General features: G+C 36.5%; 1 protein-coding gene across 1 annotated transcript; it reads right to left on the bottom strand.

The window, feature by feature from the left end:
* Positions 1-5,203: 5,203 nt before the first annotated feature.
* On the bottom strand, positions 5,204-5,572 carry LOC107484658 (uncharacterized). The gene has a single exon (XM_016105207.1). It carries the CDS (start codon positions 5,570-5,572, stop codon positions 5,204-5,206), a length of 369 nt encoding a protein of 122 aa, XP_015960693.1.
* Positions 5,573-12,511: the final 6,939 nt, after the last annotated feature.

Consider the following 12,511-nt stretch of genomic DNA (forward strand, 5'->3'; position numbering starts at 1 on the left):
GATAAAAGAAGCATCTTTGTGTCAATTAGCCTAAAAAATACAAATAAATAACATACCTCTATAAATAAAAGATAATGCTATGTGATACTCTGATTCTAAATTTTTGGAATTTTTCTTTTCTCATTCTTTGGTATCTCTTTCTTGTGGGTTTATGATTAGAATAGGGTTAGAGAAATTTGATGTTTTTCTAGGTTTAATATTTTGTGTTTTTTGAATGTTATTTGTTTAAAGAGAAATTGTATGTTTAATGAGTTTAGAAATTTTTGGGATGTGATTTGAAAGAATCTCAAACTGATTTTGGAAAAGAAAATTAATGATTTCAAACATTGGAGAGAAGAAAGTGAGTGTAATGTATATGTTAATTCACGCATTTCTCCAGAGACTATGATTTATTAGTGATATTTTATATTGTATATACTTTTTTGACTACCTAACATAACTAGTATTTGGCTTTCTTGTTGGATAGAACTCTACGTATGATTAAAATTTCACAACTTACAAATAAAACTGCTATAAAATTAATTTCTATTAATATTTGACGGATTTTTTAACAAATAATTCATATTTTCTCAAAATAACAATTTTTAAGAGTGAAGTTTTTTTTATTTTTTTTAGTTTTCGAAAAAAGAATCGCATTGTCTTTTCCATAAATAAATAGGGGTTGAATTAGATCTTTTACTTAATTTATAAACAGGAAATTAAAAAAATGGTATGTATATTCATCTTTTAACCAGAAATTTTGAAGTACAAATTTTGGAAATAAAAAAATTGTTTGCTGAGAGACATCTACCATAATATTCGTTACAAGATTTCTAAAAAGCAAACTATAAAAACAGCAAAAATCATTTTCAGGAAAAATTTAAAATTGTAGGCGTGGCTTCGGAGTTTGAGTTTGGACCACCACCCCCACATCTGAAAGTTTCTGCAACGAATCCAAATGTCACTATCATTTTAAAACCATTATATTCTCTGATAATGTATTCTACTTCATGAGAAATTTTTAGGTACAACGAAAAAGTTGTTGCTCGTTTCATTCATTCACCATTCAATATCTCATATAGTGCACAAGTGCATTAAAACATTAGTAAAAGTGGAACATATAGTAATGACTCATAATATTGAGACAATTAATGATGAATAAAAAGCTATAGAATAAAGCTATATATGTTTGAATAATTTCTCATTCTTTATTATGTTGTGCAGCCCGTGCTTGACTCGAAACTCACCGGTTAATGTTTATTGCCAAAACCAATAGGAAACAGTTCTTCCCATGTATGTTTGACTTTTTTTAAAGGGTTTGAAAATAATTTTTTAAGATGTATGTTAAGATTATTATTTGTAAAAAAATTTAATTTTTAATAAATATATTAAAAATTTAAATTTTCTATTTTTTATAATTTTTTAATTATTAATCTTAGCATATATTCTAATAACGATATATTTTAGTCAAATTCTTTAATTTTTTTAAAAAGGTTTCTAGTTTTATTTTGTAATTTGAAGGAAAGAAAACCTTTTTAAAAGAGTTAGTTGTACTACTATATGAATGTTGGACACTCAAATAAAATTGTTTATTAATTATAAATTATACTATTTTAAGGAAAATTCATTATCCATTACACCACAAGAAAAACGCTAAATATTGTTAAATTTGCTGTCAGAAAAATAAATAAATTCCGATGGTATGTTATTTACTGACGGATTTTTCGTCGGAAGTAATCCGACGGTATAAACTTCGCTGGTAATGAGTTACTGGTGCGTGAAATTTAGAACACCGCACAACTTAATCGGCAAGTGCATCGGGTCATCCAAGTAATACCTCAGGTGAGTGAAGGTCGATCCCACAAGGATTGTCGGACTGAGCAAGTAATAATTATCCTATACTTCTTAGTCAGACAGATAGAAAGTTGGTTGGTTGTTGTTGAATGCGCATAAAATAAATAAGAAAGCAATAAAGAAGTAGCGGAAAAACAATAGTGAGAGATCAGTTAAGGCTTCGGAGATGCCTTATCTTTTCAGATTAACTTTTTTTACTGTCTGTTCCAATTATGAATGATTCATTCCGTGGCAAGCTGTAAGTGATTAACGCCACGCTAATGGTCATTAATCTCTTCTGCTCCAGATCAACTGCCACACCAATGGTCATTCAATCTGAACGAGGGTGAAGCTCTAGCAGTTCAATCTCTGATGATCCTACTCAAAATGCCACAGACAAGGTCAGATCTTCCGGATCGGAGAATGAAGCTTTATGATTCTAGCTTATACCACAAAGGCCCTAATCGCCCCAGGCTCGACTGAACAGATGTTCCTATGTCCCCAACGAACACGTGGATTAGCCGTCTAAGAGATGTATAATCAAGCTTGTAGTTCAATGCTATCTCTCTCGAAACTCGCAAGAACTTGTGTAGAACAAGGAGTCATGCGCTAGTTCCACCCCAGATTCATAAGGATTGAAGAATGAAGATACATCTTAGAATGGAATCAATCATATATTGCAATAGAAATACTAATATTATTAATCCATGAGAATCAACAGAGCTCCTAACCTTAACCTAAGAGGTTTGGTGACTCATGCATTACAAAAAAGGAATAGGAAATGTGTAAAGGGTCAAGAGTTCCTAACAAGGGTGAACTCTTGTCCATATATACTAATCTAATGACTAAGGATTACAAAAATAAGATAAACTGGTCTCCTGGTGCGAAAATCTACTTCCTGGGCCCACTTGGTGAGTGTTTGGGCTGAGCTTGGGATGAATTCACGTGCTTGGACTCCTCTTGGGGTGTTGAACGCTGGATTTGGTCCATTTTGGGCGTTCAACGCCAAGCTTGCTCCTTTTGGGGAGTTGAATGCCGGGTAGGGGATAATTTGGGCGTTCAACTCCCATTTTGGGCCATCATTTCCAAAGTGAAGTATAGACTATTAATCTGAATGCCTTGGAGAACGCATCATTTGAACTTCTATAGCTTAAAATATGCCCGTTGGAATATACAGAGGTCAGGATCTGACAGCATCTGCTAGCCTTTCTTTGCCTCTGAATCTGACTTTCCCAAAACTTGCAGTTTTCACCCAGAAATTACCTGAAATCACAAGAAAAACACCAAAACTCATAGTAGCATCCAAAAAGTTAATTTTTCACTAAAATCTATTAAAACACAATAAAAATTAATGAAATCTACTAAAAACACTAAGAAAAATTGCCAAAAAGCATATAAAATATCCACTCATCACAACACCAAACTTAAACTGTTGCTTGTCCTTAAGAAACTAATAAAAAAAGTAGGACTAATGGAAGAGAATAATACAATAAGTCTTAGAGTTGTCAATGAAGCTCAGTTCTAACTATTGAATGGGGCTAATAGCTATTTACTTCTGAATAGTTTTAGCATTTCACTTTCCTTTGAAGCTCAGAAGTATTGACATTTTTAGGAACTCAGAATCTGGATGATATTATTGATTTTCTTAGTTCAATTTTTCTTGATTCTTGAACACAGCTGCTTTTTGAGCCTCGCCGTGACTCTAAGCGCTTTATTTTCCAGTATTACCATTGGATACATAAACGCCATAGACACTTAACTGGGGGAACCCTTGGATTCGACTTTAGCTTTGCTTAAAGTCCCAGACAATGGTGTCCAGAGTTCTTAGGCACACTCTTTTGCTTTTGGGATCACAACTTTAACTGCTCAGTCTCAAGCTTTTCACTTGACACCTTCAAACTACAAGCATTTAGTTAGGCAAAGTAGCTCATTTTAACTTTTTGGGACAAGATTTTGTTTCTTTAGACCCACATAACCGTTGATGCTCAAAGCCTTGGATCCTTGCTCTTGCCTTTTGGTTTTAAGAGCTTTTGGCTTTTTTTCTCTTCTCTTTTTTCTTCTTTTTTTGTTTTCTTTTCTCTCTTTTTTTTTTCACTGCTTTTTTTTTTGCTTCAAGAATCATTTTTTTTTTGGATTTTTCAGATCACCAATAATACTTCTCATTTTTCATCATTCTCTCAAGAGCCAGCACACTTTACTCTAACATCAAATATGCACTGTTAATTCATACATTCAGAAAGTAAAAGCAAGGCTACCCACATCAAATAATTCGACTATTCTTATTATATAACTCGAAATTATGTATCTCACTATTCTTTTTCAAAATAATTTTTTCTTTTAAGCATGTTGAGGATAGATTGGATATCTTATAACCATGACAAAACAAAAGAGAATGATACTAAAATGAAACAAAATACTAGATGTAATCATGCACTAGAATAGAAGACAGATAAAGTAAAGTACAAAAATAGAAATAATATAGATAAGAGGAGAATGAAACTCAACCATCTTAGTGATGGAGGCTATTGCTCCTCAAGCTGTGCTCTTCCATGAAGATGATTCAGTTTCCCTTGATGCCATTGATGATAATATAACCCAGAGCTCGCTCTGCAACACCAAACTTAAAAAGTTTGCTCATCCCCAAGCAAAGAGAATATGGGAGGGAAGAATGGGTGGGAAAGGTAGGAGAGAGAGGGAGAGGTGGGGTAGGTGGGGTTTGTGTAGGACCCATTGGCTGAGGAAGCTTCAAAGCTCGAGTTACCTCCTACCCTTGCCTGTCGTTCATCGCCAAGAAAGGCTGTTGGACACCCAGAATACTCCTTCTCTGGCGTTCAACACCAGTCCTGCTCTCCTGTTTGGACATTGAACGCCCAGCTTCCTCCTTGTCTGGCGTTCAACGCCAGCAAGAGGCTCTGCCCAGGGCGTTCTGTTTTCAATCATAAACACCTTTGCCTCTGTTCTAAGTACCACGCATGATCACAAACGTTAAAAATCAAGGGAAAACTATGAAAATCAACTAAAATAAAAGCAAATGGAGATAAACAAAAGAAATAAAAATAAAAGTACACTACTCAAGGTTGGGTTGTCTCCCAACAAGCACTTCTTTACCGTCACTAGCTTGACGTTACTACTGTTAGGTTAGCAGCAGAGTGGGGTCCTTTTCCTCAATGTTATCCCCTTGGTAATATTTGACTCTATGTCCATTGACGATGAATCTGTCATCTGAGTGTTTGCATTAGAGTTCTACATGACCATAAGGTGACACCTTAGTAACTACATACAGTCTCGTCCATCTTGACTAGAGCTTCCCAAGGAATAACTTGAGTTTCGAATTAAAGAGCAAAACCTTCTGGCCAGGCTCGAAGACTCTGGAAGATATCTTCTTATCATGTCATTTTCTCGCCCTTTCATTGTAGATTCTAGCATTCTCAAATGCAGCATATTCGAATTCATCCAACTCATTTAGCTGTAGCACCTTTTTTTCTCCTGCAGCTTGAGCATCAAAGTTGAGGACTCTGGTGGCCCGGTAGGCTCTGTGTTCAAGATTCACCGGAAAATAACATGCCTTGCCATAAACCAGTTGGTAAGGTGACATTCTAATGGGGGTCTTGAAAGCTGTTCTATACGCCCAAAGAGCGTCATCAAGTTTCTTTGCCCAATCCTTCTTGGAGGTGTTCACTGTTCTATCCAGGATTGTTTTGAGCTCCCTATTGGAAACTTCAGCTTGTCCATTCGTCTGTGGATGGTATGGAGTTCCCATTTTGTGGTGAACACCGTAACGTTGTAGGATTGAGTCAAGCTACTTGTTACAGAAGTGGCTGCGTCCATCACTAATCAGTAGATGACAACATGATGAACGGCTTTTTTGATTTACTCACAACTTGTGACGTCACTGGGGTAGTTGAAGTAGAGGGAGATGATCCAGAATTCCCAGGAGTATCGGCAGAAATGCTTAATCATGTTTGCAAAAAGCATACCAATTAAAAACATGCTAAACATATTCACAACATCATTCAAAATGATTAATCAAAATAAACTATATTAAACTTAGTTAAAGAAATACATTATCCATTAAAATCAAACAAAAGAAAAGATGTAAGTGCACATTCCAACTTCACAAATATTTAGCAATATGCCTATTTGAATAGAATAACTTGAACTATGTGAAATATATGCATTCAAGCTTGAGCATCATCAATTTACTAAATTCAAATCCAATTCAAAATCAACAGCACAATAACAACATCATATCATTACAGCATTAGAACTCACAAAAGTCTAATAACCTAATATAATCGTATCTTAACCACGTAAATTCACTAAATAGAAAAATTATTTCTAACTAAATCATAATACTAATTAAAAACTAAAACCTAAATTAATCCTAAATTTAACAAAAATAAAAAGAGAAATTTATTTACCAAAAAATGCAAACATAGAGGTGCATGAGAGAATGTTGGTGGTGAGCGGCACTATTGGTGGTGGCGAGAGGGAGAGGGGTTGCCGAAGAGGATGCAGCGGTAGGGCTGATGCACGGCAAGGCTGATGGAGCAGCGGGGAAGGAGATGGTTAGAGAGTGGAAGAAGAAAGAGAAGAGAGAGAGAGATTAAGGAGGTGGCGGTGGGGCTGACGGAGCGACAAGGAGGGAGAGGGTTAGAGAGACAGAGAGTGTGGGAGAAGAAAGGGTAGAGAGAGAGATTCGAAATAAAGGGGAAGAGTGTTCGCGCTTCAAATTTAGGGTAAAATTACTGTCGGATTACCATCAGATAAATCCAACGGTAAACCATTGCGGGTCACCAAAATGCAGCGTTTCACTAAATGGGTTTACCAATTGTAAATTCGATCCTAAATTACGCGCCTATTTTTTTTGTTTTCCCTCCAATTATTACAGGAAAATTTACCATCGGAAACGTAAATCCGCCAGTAATAATTTAACTTGACGAATTTGACGTCTTTACCGCCGGTACTAAACTTTTTTCTTGTAGTGTTATCTATACATGTATAATAGAGATTTGGTTTTGTAACCATTGTTTTTCTTTTCTTTTAAAAAATTATTCTTATATAGCCGTATTTATTCTATAAATTTATATAAATATCTAATCTAACATGATGACCAGGTCAATTTTAGTCAAATCAACCAAGTTGAGTATGAATAACTATAAGGTGTAATTATTCTGCTTGTTCCTATAGTTTGTTATATTTTCAATTAATTCTTTACATTTTTTTCCTTTTAATTAGGTCCCTGAACCAATAATTTTTATTCAACTAGTATTTTTGCCCGTGAAAAATCTCGGGTATATTGAGACTAAAATTAACTATAATAAAATATAATAAAAATATTTAAAACGTTTAATAGTAATGTAGAATAAAAATAATAAATGAGAAAAATAACAAATAGTAAAAATAAAAAATAACATGCTATTTTAAATTTGAGAAAATTTCTTTGAATACAATATTTTTTGTGCTACTTAAAGCATGCCCTTCTTCATTGGAATAAGGATTTTCAACTCCTTCTTACTTCGAACACGAGATATAGCAACATAAAATTGTCCGTGACTAAACACGGGCTTAAGAAGATAGACTCCAACATTGCTAAGAGATTGTCCTTGACTTTTGTTGATGGTCATGGCATATGAGACAACAATAGAAAATTGTCTCCTATCCAGTTTGAAAGGCCATGGTGATTGAGAAGGAGACATGCACATGCGTGGGATTAAGACCTTTTTGCCAAGATAGCTTCCAACTAATACTTCTGCTTTTATAACATGATTAGAGAACCTTATTATAATTAGCCTGGTGCCATTACATAAACCTGCATATTAGTCCAGATTTCTTAAAAGCATTATAAGAATTTCAACCTTCAACTTCAATCCGTGATGAGGTAATCCTAAACATTGGAGGCTATTTAAAAACTCTGGAGTAAGTGTTTCAGTAGCACACTGCCCACTTCCATAAGATTTGTCAACACTATCTGAACTCAAGTAAAGTTTTTCATCTCCTAAAAGTTTTATGATAATATATTGATTTACCTTCTCAACGACATCAAGCGTGAACAAAGAATTGCTTGTGATTGCAACCAATTAGAATCCAAGTAATTTTCAAGAAGGTTTGGATATGCAATCCACAATAGAACTAAGAGGATCTTCAAAATTTGATATAAGCAACTCAGTAGGAATCAAAATCTCAGAGATGCCATCATTAGTCCCACCAATATTGCAATCTCCAACATTTAAGATTCATTGTGAAAACAAAGCCAATTCATTATTATCAACATGTAAAGATTCCTCTAATACGATATTTTTGGCAAGTCTTAAAACACTATGATGCCAGGACATCTAGGCCAGTTTCACTGACCTTTTCTTTACTGTTTTAGTGTAGTTTCATGCATTTTCTTAGGAAATAAGCAAGTTTTAGACAAAAGAACACTTACATCTTGATTTAGACAAATATTGTGACATTTTACATTATTTTCATGAGAATTATGCAAAGATTGAATGTTAAATTGGATAATGCATGATTTCATGACTTAGATTAGAGCTTTGATGCACTTTATTTGTGTAATTTCAGGACAAAGGAAGCAAGGAAGAGCCATGTTAACCTAGTTAACGTAGGCACTAACGTGGAATAGGGATAAGCTTGCAGCGTTAATGAGAAAAGTGAACACCAGTAACGCCCTCGAAGCTATCATGAGCCACGTTAATTACCACGTTAACTACATTAACGTGGTAGTTAACGTGGAGACAAAGAAAACTCCAACGTTAGTGCTAATTGTGATCACCACTAACGCTCCAAGATGTGGCAATGAACCATGTTAAGAGTCATGTTAACTTAGTTAACACGGACTCTAACGTGGAAGAGAGGAACAATGTCAACGTTAGTGACACTCACCTTTGTCACTAACGTTAGATCAAGCTTGCATTGTCCACGTTAGTGGTCACGTTAAGACCACTAACGTGAAAGTTAACGTGGAGTTAAGATTGATGAGCCAACGTTAGTGACACTCACCTTTGTCACTAACGTTGGGAATGGCATTCATAACCACGTTAAGAGCCACGTTAACTTAGTTAACGTGAGCTCTAATGTGACGGATAGGGGCACAAGGCAATATTATTGGGAAAGGTAAGTCCCAATAACGCTTGCGAAGGTTGGCATATTGGAGAGAACTACACTCTGTATATTTTACTTTTCTGCAACTTTTAGAGTTAGAATGTATTTTTCTTCTTCTTCTTCATTTCCATTTTCCAGAGCCATGAACAACTATACCCCTTTCATTAGGTTAGGGAGCTCTGTTGTAATTTGATGGATCAATCATAGTTTTTATTATTCTTCTTCTTTCTTTTCTCTTGATCTTACTAGAAAGCTTTTGATCTTCATCTAATTGGATTGTTATCTTGGGAAAGAAACTCTCCATAATTGGATCTCCTCTGAGCCTTGGAAAAGGGATGAGGAGATCATGCTAGAAATGCTTTCTCATATTGGACCAAATTGGGGTTTGGATGGGTATAGTGACATAACCCTACCAACACTTTGATTTAGAAATACATGTGGTATAATCAGTGACCATACCTCATCTCTTCTCATGAGCAATTAAATCAAGGAATTGGGCAATTGTTCAAGTTTAGAGAGATTGGATTACCAAGGAATTGGGATTCAATCACTTAAGATTGCCAAGGAGATCAATGAATGCATTGATTGAGGAAGAGATGAGAATGAACTTGATCCGGAGAATGCAATACCTCCTGAACCCAGTGATTTCTCCATTTCTGATCTTACCCATTCTCTTTATTTTCTGTCATTTACTTTCATGCTAATCACCCTAATTCCCCATTTAAGATTCTGCACTTTATTTTCTGTCATTTACTTTCCCGCCATTCAATTTTCTACAATTCTATATCCACTTTCTGCTTAGCTCAACTAGAGCATTCTTCCAATTAAAATTGCTTGACCAATCAATCCCTGTGGGATTCGACCTCACTCTATTGTGAGTTTTTACTTGACGACAATTCGGTATACTTGCCGAAGGGAATTTGTTGAGAGACAAATTCCCATGCATCAAGTTTATGGCGCCGTTGCCGGGGATTAAATTTGAATCAACAATGATTAAGTTGGAAGATCACTAGATTGAGCATTTTTTTTTCTTTTGTTCATTTTGTTTAGCTGTTTACTTTCAGTTACAGTTACTTCTTCCCTTTCCTTATCTCCCCTTTTATTTTCCCACACTATTTATAATTCTGTTCACTAACTCACTAACTGTTTGACAAATTGCACCACTCACACTAAAAACCACTTTAACCATTATAATTTCTGCAATTTCTTTCTTGCTGTGAGTTGTGCTGGTTGTATGACAGGTAGAAGAAGCGGAGCTTCAACACCCTTTGATTCTGAACCTGAGAGGACCCTCCTTAGAAAAAGGAGGGAAGCAAGAGGAAAAAGAGTTGTTGGAGCAGAGGAAGAGGAGGAATTCTTTGAAACAATCATGGAGGATAACCATGAAGGAGCAGCTCATAATCATGCCAGAGATGGCCATGTGAATCATGCTGAGCTAAGAAGAAAGGTTATAGGATCTTACATCAACCCAGACCCAGGCAACTGTGGAAGCAGCATCCAAAAGCCAACCATACATGCTAATAACTTTGAGCTAAAACCCCAGCTCATCACCCTTGTTCAGAACAACTTTTCATTCGGAGGAAGTTCCCAAGAAGACCCAAATCAACATTTAACCATCTTCCTAAGAATATGTGACACTGTGAAGTCTAACGACGTCCACCCAGATGTTTATAGATTGCTCTTGTTCCCCTTTTCACTTAGGGACAAGGCGTCTAAATGGTTGGAGTCTTTCCCAAAGGAGAGTTTAACATCATGGGAAGATGTAGTGAACAAATTCTTGGCAAGGTTCTATCCTTCTCAAAGGATCAACAGGCTGAGAGCTGAGGTACAAACTTTCAGGCAACAAGATGGTGAGACTCTCTACGAAGCGTGGGAGAGGTTTAAGGATTTGACAAGAAGGTGCCCACCGGACATGTTCAATGAATGGGTACATCTGCATATTTTTTATGAGGGACTCTCGTATGAATCAAAGAAGGCAGTGGACCACTCATCCAGAGGATCTTTGAACAAGAAGAAGACCATTGAAGAAGCCATAGATGTCATTGAGACTGTAGCTGAGAATGACTACTTCTATGCTTCTGAAAGGAGCAACACTCGAGGTGTAATGGAACTGAACCATGTTGATGCACTACTAGCTCAGAACAAGATGATAGCCAAGCAACTAGCTGACCTTACAAAGCAAATAGAGAAGAACGAAGTTGCGGCAGTCACCACACAATCATCAACCCAAGAAGGAGTAAACACAGAGGAAGGAGGTGAATAGGAGCAAGCCAACTATGTTGGTAATTCACCAAGGAAAAATCATGATCCATACTCCAAAACTTACAATCTAGGATGGAAGAACCACCCCAACTTCGGGTGGAGAAACCAACAAGACCAAGGCCAAGACCAGAGACGTCAAAATCACAATCCTAACAGCCATGCTGGCCACCAACACTCATCACAAAGATCATATCAACAACCACCTAACCACACTCCTCAATACCCATACCAAAACCAGCATGATCACCCTCACCCTTATAACCCAAACCCACCATCATACCCTGAGGATAGACTCTCTAGGATTGAAACCTTACTTGAAGGTTTATGCAAGGAAGTCCAGGATAATAGAGATTCAAGGATGAGGTGCGAACCAACATCAAGAACCAAGGAGATACCATCAAAAGACTGGAGTCCCAAGTAGGATATTTATCCCAACAAATTCCTAAATCCACTAACAGCTTCCCAAGTGACACAGAAAAGAACCCCAGAGGAGAAGCTAAGAAAGTAAGATGGGAAGAATGCAAAATGATCACCACTAGTGATGAAGTGAGTGTGGAGGAAGCAATCACACAAGCAAAACATCTTCAAGACAGTCCAAAAAATGAACATGAGGAGAGAATTCAGGAACCCAACCCTCCACAGAAGGAGAAGCTAAAAGAAGAGGGTCTGAACCCATATGCACCTTTTCCTCAAAGACTCAAAGGTGGTGAAGCAAGAATAATATATTCAAGGTTCCTTGATATGTTTGCATCTCTTCATGTAAACATACCATTCATTAAAGCTCTCCAACAGATGCCTGCATACATTAAGTACATAAAAGAGCTGCTGACCAAGAAGAGTTCATTGAAAGGTGGGCAAACAATATTGATGAACAAGGAATGCAATGCTCTCATTCAACCACAGCTACCTATAAAAAGAAAAAACCCAGAGAGCTTTCACATCCCTTATGCTATAGGCGAAACAAAGATTGACAAAGGGCTTTGTGACTTGGGAGCAAGCATCAACTTAATGCCCCTTTCCCTCATGAAGAAGCTCCAAATCAATGAACTAACTCCTACTGATGCAATTATTAGATTGGCTGACAAAACTCAAAAACAGGCAGTAGGAGTAGTTAAAAATGTGCTGGTGAAGGTTGGGAGCTACTATCTTACCACAGACATTGTTATCCTAGAGATGGAAGAAAGTCATCTCCATCCAATTATCTTAGGGAGGCCATTCTTAGCCACTGCTAGGGCACTTATAGATGTGGAACGGGGAGAGCTAATCTTAAGGATACATGATGAACAACTCACCTTCAATGTCTTCAAATCATGGCAAGAAGCAAGTCAAG

Source organism: Arachis duranensis, chromosome 4 (assembly GCF_000817695.3).
Source record: "Arachis duranensis cultivar V14167 chromosome 4, aradu.V14167.gnm2.J7QH, whole genome shotgun sequence".
NCBI lineage: Eukaryota > Viridiplantae > Streptophyta > Magnoliopsida > Fabales > Fabaceae > Arachis > Arachis duranensis.

Bases quoted from the DNA above. Each gene is read 5' to 3' on its own strand.
- LOC107484658 (XM_016105207.1), bottom strand. From the start codon at position 5,572: ATGGGAACTCCATACCATCCACAGACGAATGGACAAGCTGAAGTTTCC.